Genomic DNA, 13,255 nt, shown 5'->3' on the forward strand with positions numbered 1-13,255 from the left:
CCAAGATAGCTATATAAATTATTGATAGTACTGGAAAATTTGTATAACCACCAATGGTGTGGTGGTGGTTGGTATAAGTAAAATTTGGCATGAAATATATGATCACATGGGCGTTAAAGGAGATGCATAAGTAAGGTGTAGTTGCTCACCTACCTGTAGTAATGGAAACAAAGGAACCACATAAATCTTGTAAAATGATAATTAATAAAGAAATACAATTTCATAAGAAAGCCTAGAAATAGAGAGATGGACCCACTAGAGTTGGTGCATGCTAACTTGTGCAATAAAATGTATATACAAGCCTTGGTAGGATCTTCTTATTTTATATTGATGGTTGATGACTATAATAGGAAGATACAGATGTATGTCCTTTATAAATAAGACTCAAATTTTGTTAAGTTTAAAGAATGGCTAAAACTTGTTGAGAATGAAACATGACAAAGTTTGAATTTTAGAATAGATTGTAGTGGTGAGTTCAACTCAAAGGAGTTTGAAGTCCTTTGCAAGAGAAAATACCAAAGGGATTAAGTGTTATTAATGATACCTCATACATCTCAATAGAATGACATTGTGCAACATTGAAATAGCATCATTGTGGAAATGGCAAGGTGCATGCTTAAGAGCAAGGGATTGCCTAGTCAATTTTGGGCGAAGCTATTAATATCATGTTCTATATTCTCAATTAGAGCTACACAAAGGATCTTAATAAAAAATCTATTCATGAGGCCTATGCTGGTAAGAAACCATTTGTCTCGCACTTAAGAGCTTTTGGATGTAAATGTTATGTACATGTTACAAAAAATAAGAGTAACAAGTTAAAACCAAAAAGCACCAAAGTATCTTCTTGGGTTATAGTGATGAGCAAAAGGCTTACAAGTTTTATGACCAAGAGACAAATAAGATCATATGAAGACATGATGTGGTTTTTAAGGAGTAGCCATATATAATGGAGAAGAGAATGCAAGTTCTTCTACTTTATCATCAAGTGAAGAAGCAATCCACTATGAAATTGTTCCAAGAGCTATCCCTATCCTCAAAGAGGAAGAAGCATCATCTTCAGATGATGAGAAGAAAGTTTACCAACTTGTAATCATGCCATTAGAAAAGCCATTTTGGAAATGGGTGAAGTAGCTCTATGATAAGAATAATCCTATGCCTACAACTAGTAAGAAAAAGACAAATGAACTAAGAAAATCTTGGAGAATAGAGAAGCAAAGAAAGGCTTCTAGTCACATAGACAATATGGTCTTGATGGCTAAGATTATGAAAGAAACTAAAGGATACAATAGACTTGGAAGAAACACTTGCCAATCTAACATGGAGAGCAACTACGCAAGTTGAGTATAGAGCTTAGTTGTAGTATTTTTATGAGCGGGGATTTAGGATGGTTTTTTGAGAGATTTAGCTTATATTACTAATTAGATACCTTTTTACCCAAAATGTGGTTAGAAAAAGAAAAAGTGAAAATGTAATACTTCCACGCTCGTGCACAACACACCACAAAAACTCCTACACATAGGAGATAACTTCAAATGGCCATAACTTTTGAGACAAAACCTAGAAGTTAAATCCTTCCAAAGCATTGCAATCATGGTGACAAGCTCTATGTTTCTATCATTTCATCTTGAGTACTCTAATAATTTTGAGTTTTTGAAATTTAATCTTTAGGTTTTTCCATTAAGAATTCCAACCAAGATCTTTTTAAAAATCCATTAAACCAAGATCTTCAAGCTCCCTAAATGTTGTTACTATAGAATCTTGCTCATATGTAATAAAACATGCATAATCATTAATACATCTTATTAAGATAAGTGTTCAGCATTACATAGTCTCTAAGTAGAAAGGTGGGCATGTTAAGATAAAAATACATGGCTTGATTTAGTATAGATATTATATGATTTATTCTAATTTATGATAAACCTTTAGGTCGTGGATGTGTTTTTTAGAAGTGGTCATATCACACAGATTCATAGGTGTCCATGGCCTTATTTATGAGCACTCTCTTTATTCTTTATTTAGTAATGGGCTAGTCTATTTTATGGTAGGAAAACTCATTTATTTTTGTTTATAAAAGGAAAGAGTGTAGCCACAGTTTGTGGTGTACCCATTCATGTACTTGTAGATTCTTGGTGTGGAGAGAAGAAGCTTGTGGAGCGTGTGAGTCGATGCTCAACCATTGTACTCTTGTCACAGTGGATTTCTATTCCTAGCTACATCTTGTGCATTGTTGATCTTGTGTCTTTCATTGTTTTGCCGAGTGCTTTGCTCTCCTAACATGGTATCAGACATTATGGTTTGACAATTGAGATATGTTCTTTTTTCTTCATTTCACTATTTGGCTTGCCATGCATTGCAATTTGGACATATGATATCTTTTGTGTATATCGATGGTGTCATGATCCAATCACATTATTGGTCTTGCCAATCTTCTTGCATTGACTAATCTATGTGTGCGTTTGGTTGCTATTATTTGAATGTGTGCCTTTTGACTCAATGTTGATTGATGTTTATCGCTCGACTTATTTGCACTATCCACGCTAGTGTTGATTTGATTTGATAGCATGCCTTTTGATGTGTCCACTAGCCGGTGTGATTGCATTTGACTTTTGATGTTACATCGATCACCCTATCTTCACATTTCAATCTTGTGTTTGATTAGAGTGCCTCATGTTGTGGCAGCCTACATACATGTGCTCAATTTACTTTTAATCCTTGTAGCTTAAGGTTAAGTTGCATTGGCTATAGTTATGAGCATTGACTTTGCTGGATATGTCATCTATGAGTTATCTATGTGTATTAAAGTTGGTCTCTACATTTCATTGCCATTGACATTTTGTTGGTCTATGAGCTACATGGCATGGGAAGCCTTGACATAGGGGCAAGCTTGACACAAGCATTGGTCATGACCTACTATCCTTATTGTTGGGCTAACTTGCATTGCATCATTGTTTTGATTCTGATAGAATCTTTCATGTGATGAATTTCTTATGTGGTATCATTGACTAGTTTGATCATGCCAATAGTGGACCTTTATCCTTGTTTCAACCTTCATGCATTTGTTTATCTATGGAGTCCTTAGTGCATTTATCCATTTGAGCATTGTTTATTCAGACTCCCTTTGCTAATCTCTCCCTACTGAGGTACATGCTAGTAAATTTTTCATTCTCATTTCACTTCATTATGATCATCCTAGTGCCCTTTGTGATCAAAAGATTCAATATTCTAATCCACCTCATGGAGCTCTAGTTGAGTGTTCCTATACTAACCAATGCTTTTTAGAGAGGGTGCTCAATTTCTCTAGCCTCTTGAGGATCTCTCCTTTCATCATGATACAGTGGAGTGGTGATCATGCATATGAAGGCAAAGAGAAGGAATGGTGTGATATAATGTCACATTTGAAGAGAAGGAAGATACAAAAGACATGTTGCTACTTCATGTAGTGGATATCATGATCGTGCTTGGTGAAGCACATGACCATGTACATGTCTGCATGATCTTGGTTTACTCCAGGCCTATCGATGGGTCAAGTGGACAATTGTTGTTGGCTTAAGTAATATTATATGCCTTGACATTATCCTAGCCAAAAGGGGCAAGTGCAAGGGTGGAGAGAGGGCAAGTTGATGCTCTTTCATTGTTGGTGGATTTGATGTGTGTTGTCAAGTTTACATCTTTTGGTGATCCAAAACTTGGACTGGTGTGTCGAGTACTAAGTTCAAATGTTGGGACAAGTGACATGATGTGTTCATGTGATCTAGCATGAGGGGACTTAAAGGGCATGTTGATGCTCTAATGGAGGAATCTTGGTGTCATGGTGAGCTATCAATGGAGCTTGTGTGACTATAGGAGGTCCAAGGTGGCTAGCTCAACTACTTTGCTTTTAGAGAGGGATTATACATTTGGACTTCTTCTTCAAGGTGTTTTCTTAGTGAAGCACATCAAACAGAGTGCACACTATTGGAATATCCATGGTGCATCCTTGTGTTCTTGTTCGTTGCTTATTCACCTGTACTTTGAGAGAGGGTATTAGAAATGGTCATATCACAAGATCATAGGCACCCATGACCTTATTTATGGGCACTCTCTTTATTTTTAATTTAGTAATTGGCCAGTAGGATAGATCCTTTATTTTTGTTTATAAAAGGAGGGAGTGTGGCCACATATTCATTCATGTACTTGCAGATTCTTAGTGTGGAGAGAGGGAGCTTGTTTTGTGTGTGGGATGACACTCAACCATTGTACTCTTGTCATAGTGGATTCCTATTCTCGGTTACATCTTGTGCATTGTCTCTTTCATTGATCTTGTATCTTTCATTATTCCGCTGCGTGTTTTACTTCTCTAGGAGTTTCAAGTATTTCAATGGGTATAATATTAGTTCAAGTTGTTTCTAGTTCATGATGCATAATGAGCATACAATCATACATATTAGCTCTTGTACTTATAACTATCATCTGTACAAAATATAATATTAAAAAGAGATTGGCTACAAAGTTGTAGGTCTTTCTTAATACTATATATCTATGCAGGTGCAACTTTTGTTGATCAACTTTTGCAAAAACTCAAAGTAACTAAAATACTACCATCACAAAATCGCATTTTACAAGTACAATTGTCGCATAGGACTTCTCATGAGATGGTATATTAGCCAATGAATTTTTTCTTTTCTTTAAGATTTATGCCTTTGATCACTTGGTGAGAGACTAAAAAGACTTTTCAATGATATATAACAGATTAGCTTACCTATTCAAAGATACTATCTAGTATCACAATATGGAAAAAAGGTTTGCCTATCTAAATTCACTAGTAGATTCCATTTATATGTGGCTCTAGAGTTTGTTTTATATAATATTAAGATATTGATTTTGAACATTTATATTTTGTGTCTTGTTTTTCTTTCTTCTTTCCACTATCCCTAACTTGTGGAACCCAAGGAAAAACAAGACACAAAATTGAACAAAAGCAAATCAAGAAAGCAAATATTTAAGAAATCATAATGTTTTTCATGGAAAGAACACACCCAAATGCATATATGCACATAAAACACACAAATGCACACAAACATGTTTGGATGCAAACATCATTTCTATAATAATATATATTACTTTATTTGCATCTCTTTTGTAAATATCTATATTATTTTTGGGAAAAAATCCAAAATGGTTATTAAATCTCACCATGAAGTACAAATTCAAAATTAAAAACTCCCACAGATCTATTGATGGGAATTTGAAACTCTACTTGAGAGAATAGGCAAGTAATAATCTTCTTGTTGTTGGGAACTTTACAATGACCAAGACCTATTAGGAGTCATGAAATATGATGTAACATTCCTTGGAAAAGGAGATATTATGTACAATAAATAGTCAATCCTCTTTCTTAACATCCTAAAAAAGTATCATAGTTAGTCATTCCAATCTTGGATGATACCCAAGCACCTCTAATCGTGAGCCAATAGTCTTAGGGATATCAAAGTCCATTGGTCTTAGGGTCTCTCTTAGAAAATTTGGGCTTTTTATTTGGCCCATCCTTCATAGGTCTCTCTTAGGAATTCCCCTACTTGAATGTGGTTGAGTGCTATTACTTCTCTCTTTTTCTCTCATACTCTTTGCCTTTTTGTCATTGCCTTCCATGAGTATTCTTCATCACATTAGTGCTAATTTATTTAGATTGTCTAGAACCACTTTGACACAAGGAAGCTTAATGAAGCCTTTATTTATTTTTGTTATTTGCACTCAAGAGAATATTGCATATTTAACTAGAAATGTTGTACACGCATGTATATTGCATGTATGTACATGTATTGTGAGGCATTTCCCCTCAAGAGAGTATTTCATGCACAATTACATGGAAGATGTGTATACGCTTACTCAATCCAAATAAAATTATGTCAACATTAGCTATGCTAATCAATGTTGATAGCCAAAATAGCAAAAACTTGGAGGCTTCTTTACATTTGGTGAAGTATAGTAATAATGATAGTCCCTTCGACCACAAGTATCATGCTACTACTATAGAACTCTTGCATTCATACCTCATTCATACACTAGTCTAGAAATGCCAAAGAGAAAGATGAAGAAATATAATGCAATACAAATCTATTTGTCAAATTGAGTGTAAAATTTGTGTAATACATATATGGTATATGTTTGATGGTGTGCTATTATGACACAAGCAGATTTTGATTAGCTAACATAATATATTATGAGGCTAAATCTATCATTTTCTTTCAATTTCCAAAAAATTACCAACTCTTTTCTACTAGGTTCTTTGTACATAAAAGTAAAAAAAAAGTAAACTTAAGGAGACCCCTTGGCATAAGGCTTGGCTTTGGAGTTTTGAGTCTCAGAGTAGTCTAATGTTAATTTGGTGTGTTTTCAATTTGAGAATGCCTCACACAAAGCTTTATTCAAGAATCTTAGTTCATGGCCTTCTCAAAACTCATAAGATAAAACCTATTTTGTCTTTTCAACACTTAGCAAATCCCTTTTGCATTTTCATTATGATGAAACACAAAGGAGAATCTCCATTCATAGATTCATATGAGAGGTCCCTTGTTTCTCACTCTACTTTCTAGCTTGGATGTCTATGAATCCACCTCTTCAATGAAGTGCCTATGATTATTATTGGCACTATCTCCTTTACGAGTATACCAACGTCTATAATGTGATTTGGTGGGTTTCACTTTGACAAAGCCTATATGAAGATTTATTTGGAAATATTCATGCATGGTCTTAAGGTTTTACCTATTAAGGTCTTTATAGCATCTTCTTTTGTTATTTGGAGGATGATGGATTTACTTGGCATTGATGTGGCAACTATTGATTTTTCCCTTGAGGCTTCTTCTATAATGAGAGCATTGAGGAATGCCTTGCATCTTAAAGCATCCCCAATTACATTCTTCTTAGATTGCATGCATTTAATCTTGAAGTTGTGCTTGTGTAGGACTTCAATCCACCTCTTGTAAGACTTCAACCTACCTTGGTCTTATGTTAAATTGAGAGTGTGGATCACAGCCAACAACTCTAAGTCATGAGTAGCATAATTTACTTTTTAGTCTCCAGCTTCCTTGAGAAATAAATAAATGGATGTCCCTCTTACATAAGGACATAACCCAATGCGAGAGAGCTTGCTCAAGTTCTTGATTTTGGCTAGAAAGCTTCAGAATGTGAGCAGCCACTAAGCTTTGATTGAGACGATCAAAGCTAGATTGCTCAATTGGAGTCCATAAAATGCAAGTTTGCTTCTTCAGTAAAATTTAGTGAGAGGTGTGGTGATCAAGGCATAGTTCATAATAAAGACTTCGTACCAACCAATCAATTCTAAGAACAATGCACTTCTTTGACTAATGTTGGGGGCAACCATTCTTGTACATCCTTAACATGGAAAGATCTACAATAATTCCTTCTTGTATCATTAGAAACCCAAAGATATGAGGCACTCAAGAATCCTTGGCTTCTTTTTCTCTTGTCCTCTCGCACTCCCTTTACCTCAAATTTTAGCAAGTCCATGGGTGGAAGGCACCAATCATGATCATCCTCACTGGAACTTGAATAAAAATATGAATCTAAAATATCTTCATACTTCACTTTAACCTTTGCAACCTCTCTTTCCAATCTTTTGATGCACTTTAAATTCGGCAAAGGCATACCTTTTTCACCTTTTTGATCCTCATGCCATTTATAAGCTTCTTCAAGAAAACTTTCAAAGGAATCTAACTTGTCCTATGATTTTTCTATCTTTGAGCTTGACCTATGCTTTGATATTGAAATAAACCTTTTATAGAGACCCAAAAACTCATTACAAGAACTTGCATGGTTTTTCTTTGGCCCAAGATTGATGCACATATAAATATTTTTTTGTATGATATCCATCTTGATAGCATATATCACACATTTTCTTCTTCTTCTTAGCCATCAAGAAATATTAAAGCATGAAAATCCAACATTAAAACTCTATGCATAAATTGCTTGGAAATTCCATGAATAAATGAATTGCTTGAAAGTTATGTGATACATGATTTGAACTCTATACTATAGGAAACTACGTGACATTATGTATTGTAGAAAACATCTTGAATTGCCTAAAATGTTGAGACTATCTAGAATTTCCTACACTTTTTGAATGTTTGAAACTACTTGGAACTGCTAGTATTGTGCATGAATGCCTATAATTGTGTACACTAGCTAAAACTGAAACCGGTTGCACTACTTGAATGCCTAAAATGCTCGAATGCTTAACTTCTAGAATTCCTATTTTCCCCACAAAATGCCCAAAAATAGGCATTTTAATGCAAGGACCTTAACATTCTCCATGAAAGAAAGTCACAAAATGCTTGAAGATTCAAAAACACATTGAATTCTTGAAACATATTGAGGCTTTCTCATGCTGAAAATAACCATATCTCCTATGCATACATGGAGAAGATCACCTTTCTCTCACCCAAAAATTAGAGGAACTTTCTTAATCACATGGTTATCCCACAATAAGCTTACAGGGTTGCTAGGTGTAATTGTTTACTCTAACACACAACAAATGTTGGACAAAGACATATCGTTGCTCAAAAACAAATACATCACATACTCAAGGACCGCAAACCCGTAAATTTGAACCATAAATAACAAAGAATAGAAGAACAATGGAAAAAAACATGATAGAATGTGACAAGAATGATCACTGATTCTTTGTAGAATTCCACACACTTAGTCCCCCACAATATCAAGGTTTTCATCCATGTACACCTAAAGAGAAGTTCTTTATCCTTGGGGGAATTCAAGAAGCTAAGCCCAAGATATTGTGGGCTAAATTGAAATCATCTTTTGACATATCAGATTTAGTCCTAGTATATTACTAGTGCATTCAATTCAACAAGTGTGATGGAGGTATTGCTTTATGCCAAAGAAAGTATATTGAGACATTATTACATGGATTTGATATTGAGGATTTACAAGCCTATTCCTACTCTCATGAAGTTAGGTTTGAAGTTTTTCCTTTATGATGCTAGAGACAATATTAATATATTTCTCTATTTGTAGACTATTGAATGCTTGATTTATGTATATATTATGAGGCTTGAAATTTCATTTGTAATCTAATAGATATGTAAGTTTATTCATCGCCCAAGAACCAAGCATTGATAAAGGCGTGTTCTGCTATTTGAATCATTCTCATCACCTTGGGCTATCTTGTCCCAACAGGGCTTCATTACTAGTATAACTTGTTGCATAGAAAAAAACCAATGAATACGTCTTGGCTATGTTGGCCAACCAAGTTCAGACGAAAACAATTGGGCTTTTAAAGAAATTTAAGTCCAAAAAGCGAGCATTAAGCTAACCAGAGTTTGATAGGCTTTGATTCTATTGATTATGCATGATATATCTCTCAAAATGTGAAAAATATTCTGTTTATAGCACTTCTATTTTGCATTTAAAAACATGAAAAATTTTAATTTGTTAATAGTTGGGTACAATAAGGCTTTCATGTTGTCTCCATGTGTATAGTGCCTCTCAAGTGTCCTACTTCGACTTGTATCTTGGACACAAAGTAGCCTTATGCTCTTGATGCTTTTTGACAATGTAAGTTAAAATTATTCAATTAGTGATATTTATTTATTACTTGCATTAAAAAATGATTGACATAAATGTTTTCTTATTTGATAGATAAAGGATTGGTGGCATGCAAAATATAGATATCTAAAAGATTTAAGGAAAAAGAGGCCTCAAGCTTTACTTACACCACCTCCACCCCAGGTGATTTTTAGTGCATCAATACATCAATGTGGCAATGATCTTAGATGATCTTGACACAAAGAGTATAACTAAGTATCTTGGATAGTGTGTTGTTTTATTTTCAAACTACAAGACATCATCATTAATGAAGCTAGTAGGTAAGAAAGCTTCAATATACTAGAAACAAACTTAATATCCATAATTCTATGCTATAAAAAAGGCATGTTCTAGTAGTGAAAGCATATGTTACATCAATTAACAAATTTTGATTATCTATAAAGTATGATTTTAGCTATTATAATAAACAAAATTTAGTTCCTAAATACATAAACTTCCCTTCATATGAATTACTTGTCCAAAGCATACGATACACATGATGATGTTTGTTGTTCACAGGTAAGTATGTTTGCCCAAGGAAAAAGATTGAGCAATCTATGTCCTTTGTGCAAAGGGAAAAAAAGAGATCCCACACTTTGTGTCCCATGTGGATTTACATTTTGCCATGCATGCATACATGATCATATTGAAAAAGTGAGATTCCATATCCTCATGCCAACATCTCCTTTAGTGTGATGCATATATAGGTAAGGAAAATAACTTACATCTTTCATATTGTGCAGAATAAATCATGCCCCATCACATTCGAGCCTACAAACAAAATGGACTTAAGGGACCTCAAACTCAATGATAATTTTGATAGTTAACTCATGGGCATATCTAAAGGCATCCAAATTTGGAAAGATGTGAAGCTATATCTCTCAAATGTGACAAAACTTCAAGAAAATATATTTTAGAATGTCTATGTAAATTTCCATATGTGCATGTGTGGATGTGTATTTGTGTATCTTTGAATAAAAGCATGGTAAAGGGGCTTAACAAATCATGTCAAGGAGGACATGGCTACAAATCACAAGTACTATAGAAAAGTCTAAAATGAAGTGAGTTATGACACTTTGACGACTTGTTACAAGAGAAGTAAGTTATGACACTTTGACGAGTTATTACAAGAGAAGTGAGTTATGACACATTGATAGGTTGTTACAAGAGAAGGGACATATGCCACTTTAGAAAAATTTAAAAGGAAGTGAGTTATGATACTTTGAAAAGTTGTTACAAGAGAAGCTAACCTCAAATAACAAGAGAAGCTAACCTCAAATAACATTTTTCTTACACACGCACACGCACACGCGCACGGGCACGTGCACGCACGCACGCACGCACGCACGCACGCACGCACGCACGCACACACACACACACACACACACACACACACACACACACACACACACACACACACACATCGGGTGTCCCTTCATCTCTTCATGTGATTCAAAGGCCTTCTTTTTCTTCACCCACATCAATATACCTAGATCTCCACCCAAGGCTCACAAATCAACCACATCAATATACCTAGATCTCTTCAATGCTAGCCTTTCACTTTCCAGCTATCTGCATGTCATGTACCCAACTAAAAACTTTATTAATACATTATTTTTGCATAATTCAGCCCATCTCAAAATTTAACATTTCCTATAAATTTTATTATAACAATCAAACAACTTTTCTAAAATAGTTTATTTTAACATTTATGATAATTTTATAATGTGACCAATAGAAAATGCTTGTAATTTAGTGTTTCCAACCTAAAATAATGGGGTTGCAAACATTCTTGACATTAAGTGTTAGTGCTAGATCATAGGAAAATATTTTTTAATAGTTTATACCTTAGCCAAGGTAGAAAAAGCACTCAAGTGGCCAATTTCTAATGGAAATATATAAAAACTAGAAAAAATAGTAGAGAAAAAGCATAAAAAAGAAAACTAAATCTTAGTAGAGCTAAGATAGGCCAGAATCATCATGACCTACAACATTAAGGCCTTGAGAATGCGTTGTAGCAGTCAATTTGATTCTCTCTCTCTCTCTCTCTCTCTCTCTCTCTCTCTCTCTAAGTGATCTAACTATGTCTACATTGATAAAAGCATTCTTTTGGCTATCTAGTGATAAAAATACCCATGGGATCTCTATGGACTAATTTCTGCCAATAAAAGAGTGTAAAGCTTGCTAAATCTTAGGATTAGAGTAGAAAATCAAGAGATTCAACCAATCATCATGACCATCTACCACACAAAGAGACCAATTTCAATCAATTCTACTAACTCTAAACTTTAAAGGACTAAAGATCGAGCTAGCCACCTCTATATAAGAAGATGGAAGCTCCCATGGCTTCTAACAAGCTTTGGAAAAATCTCACATGATGTGAAAATAAGCTCTATGTTGCTCTTTTCACTTGAAATTCGCAGCCTATTGAGCTAGTTTGATACCTATCTTACTAGGAGATATAGCTAGTTTGATACCTATCCTATCGGGAGATATATCTAGTTTGATACCTATCCTACCTAGAGATATAGAGAAGTGATTAGCCCCAAATTTGGCATTCTCTAAGTTATAATTTGGCTTAGTTTATAGTAGATACTATCACTATAAATACCTCTCTAATAATCCCAAAATAGTCCTTATCATACTACTATTGGCAAGTACTAGACTCTCCCACCTACTAACTCTTATCCACTACTTTACCAACCTATTTTAAAGGGGGATTTAGAGGTATTTTTCAAGGAATATGATTTTCATAATCCACTAAATTTCTTTAATATATGCTCCAAAATTTGTGGATTGATGGGTGTCCCATACGCAAAGCCACCAGATCAACAAGATCATGAAGGCATTGTATGAAAACTAGACAATGCATGAAAACATGATTAGTAAGATTTTGTATTCAATAATGGAATCCAAGCATTTTGCAACTATAGTAAAGCCTATCATAGCCTCCATTGGAGCAAAGAAAATGATTACAACTACAAGTATAACAGGTGCACAAAGTAATAGCATATAATTGATTGAGTGCAACAATGATGCTATGGCTTTAATTGTAGAATGAATAATAGTAAATAATCTCATTCCAATATATATGATTAATTAAGGATTAATGAAAATATTAAATTTAAATAATTAAAAAATTAAGGTTTAATTATGGACCTAATTAATAGTAAATTTTGCTATTTTGTAAGTATATCAATTTCTTTTGAATTTAAAAATTTCCCAAAATATAACGATAAATTTCCATTAAATTGCAATGATTATTATGTGACAAAGTGTACTTTACAAAGTGAAAAGCTAAAAGTCTATTTTATTTAACTACACCCAAGAAATTAGTATATTCTCAATCAGTGATCTTTTTTAAAAAAGGTAGAAGATTCTATATGATGGTTAAATTAAAATACATCCTCGTCATATTATCTTATATCTATGAGTTGAAACTATATTCTCAAAGGCTTAAAGCTACAAAATTAAAATATTTAGAGTAGTTGCATCTAAGAGAGGCACATTATCCAAGCAATACATGGAATCTTAGAGAAGAAAAAATAACATTGTCATAGATGCTCTAGCTTGATATAGTTGAGTGAACTCTATGTAATGGAATTCCTATTGTTAAATAAGAGTAGCTAGGGATAACTCATTAAAAGGTCCTAGA

At 34.0% G+C, this 13,255-nt stretch overlaps 1 protein-coding gene across 3 annotated transcripts in view; it reads left to right on the plus strand.

The window, feature by feature from the left end:
* Nucleotides 1–10,910, plus strand: part of LOC148020815 (uncharacterized) — a 96,033-nt gene extending 85,123 nt beyond the window's left edge. Inside the window, exons 5-10 of one of the 3 annotated variants that reach the window (XM_087699459.1) lie at nt 4,525–4,634; nt 4,729–4,779; nt 9,496–9,570; nt 9,655–9,744; nt 10,120–10,254; nt 10,344–10,903. In XM_087699459.1, coding sequence (XP_087555585.1) covers nt 4,525–4,634; nt 4,729–4,779; nt 9,496–9,570; nt 9,655–9,744; nt 10,120–10,254; nt 10,344–10,427 — 545 coding nt within the window. In that variant the 3' untranslated portion in view covers nt 10,428–10,903. Of the gene's footprint in view, nt 1–4,524; nt 4,635–4,728; nt 4,780–9,495; nt 9,571–9,654; nt 9,745–10,119; nt 10,255–10,343 lie in introns of all 3 variants that reach the window. The other 2 variants (XM_087699460.1, XM_087699461.1) reach the window with 2 other exon arrangements.
* Nucleotides 10,911–13,255: the final 2,345 nt, after the last annotated feature.

This window comes from Lygodium microphyllum, chromosome 18 (genome assembly GCF_053477565.2).
Source record: "Lygodium microphyllum isolate KBCC chromosome 18, Lygodium_microphyllum_v1.1.10, whole genome shotgun sequence".
Lineage (NCBI taxonomy): Eukaryota > Viridiplantae > Streptophyta > Polypodiopsida > Schizaeales > Lygodiaceae > Lygodium > Lygodium microphyllum.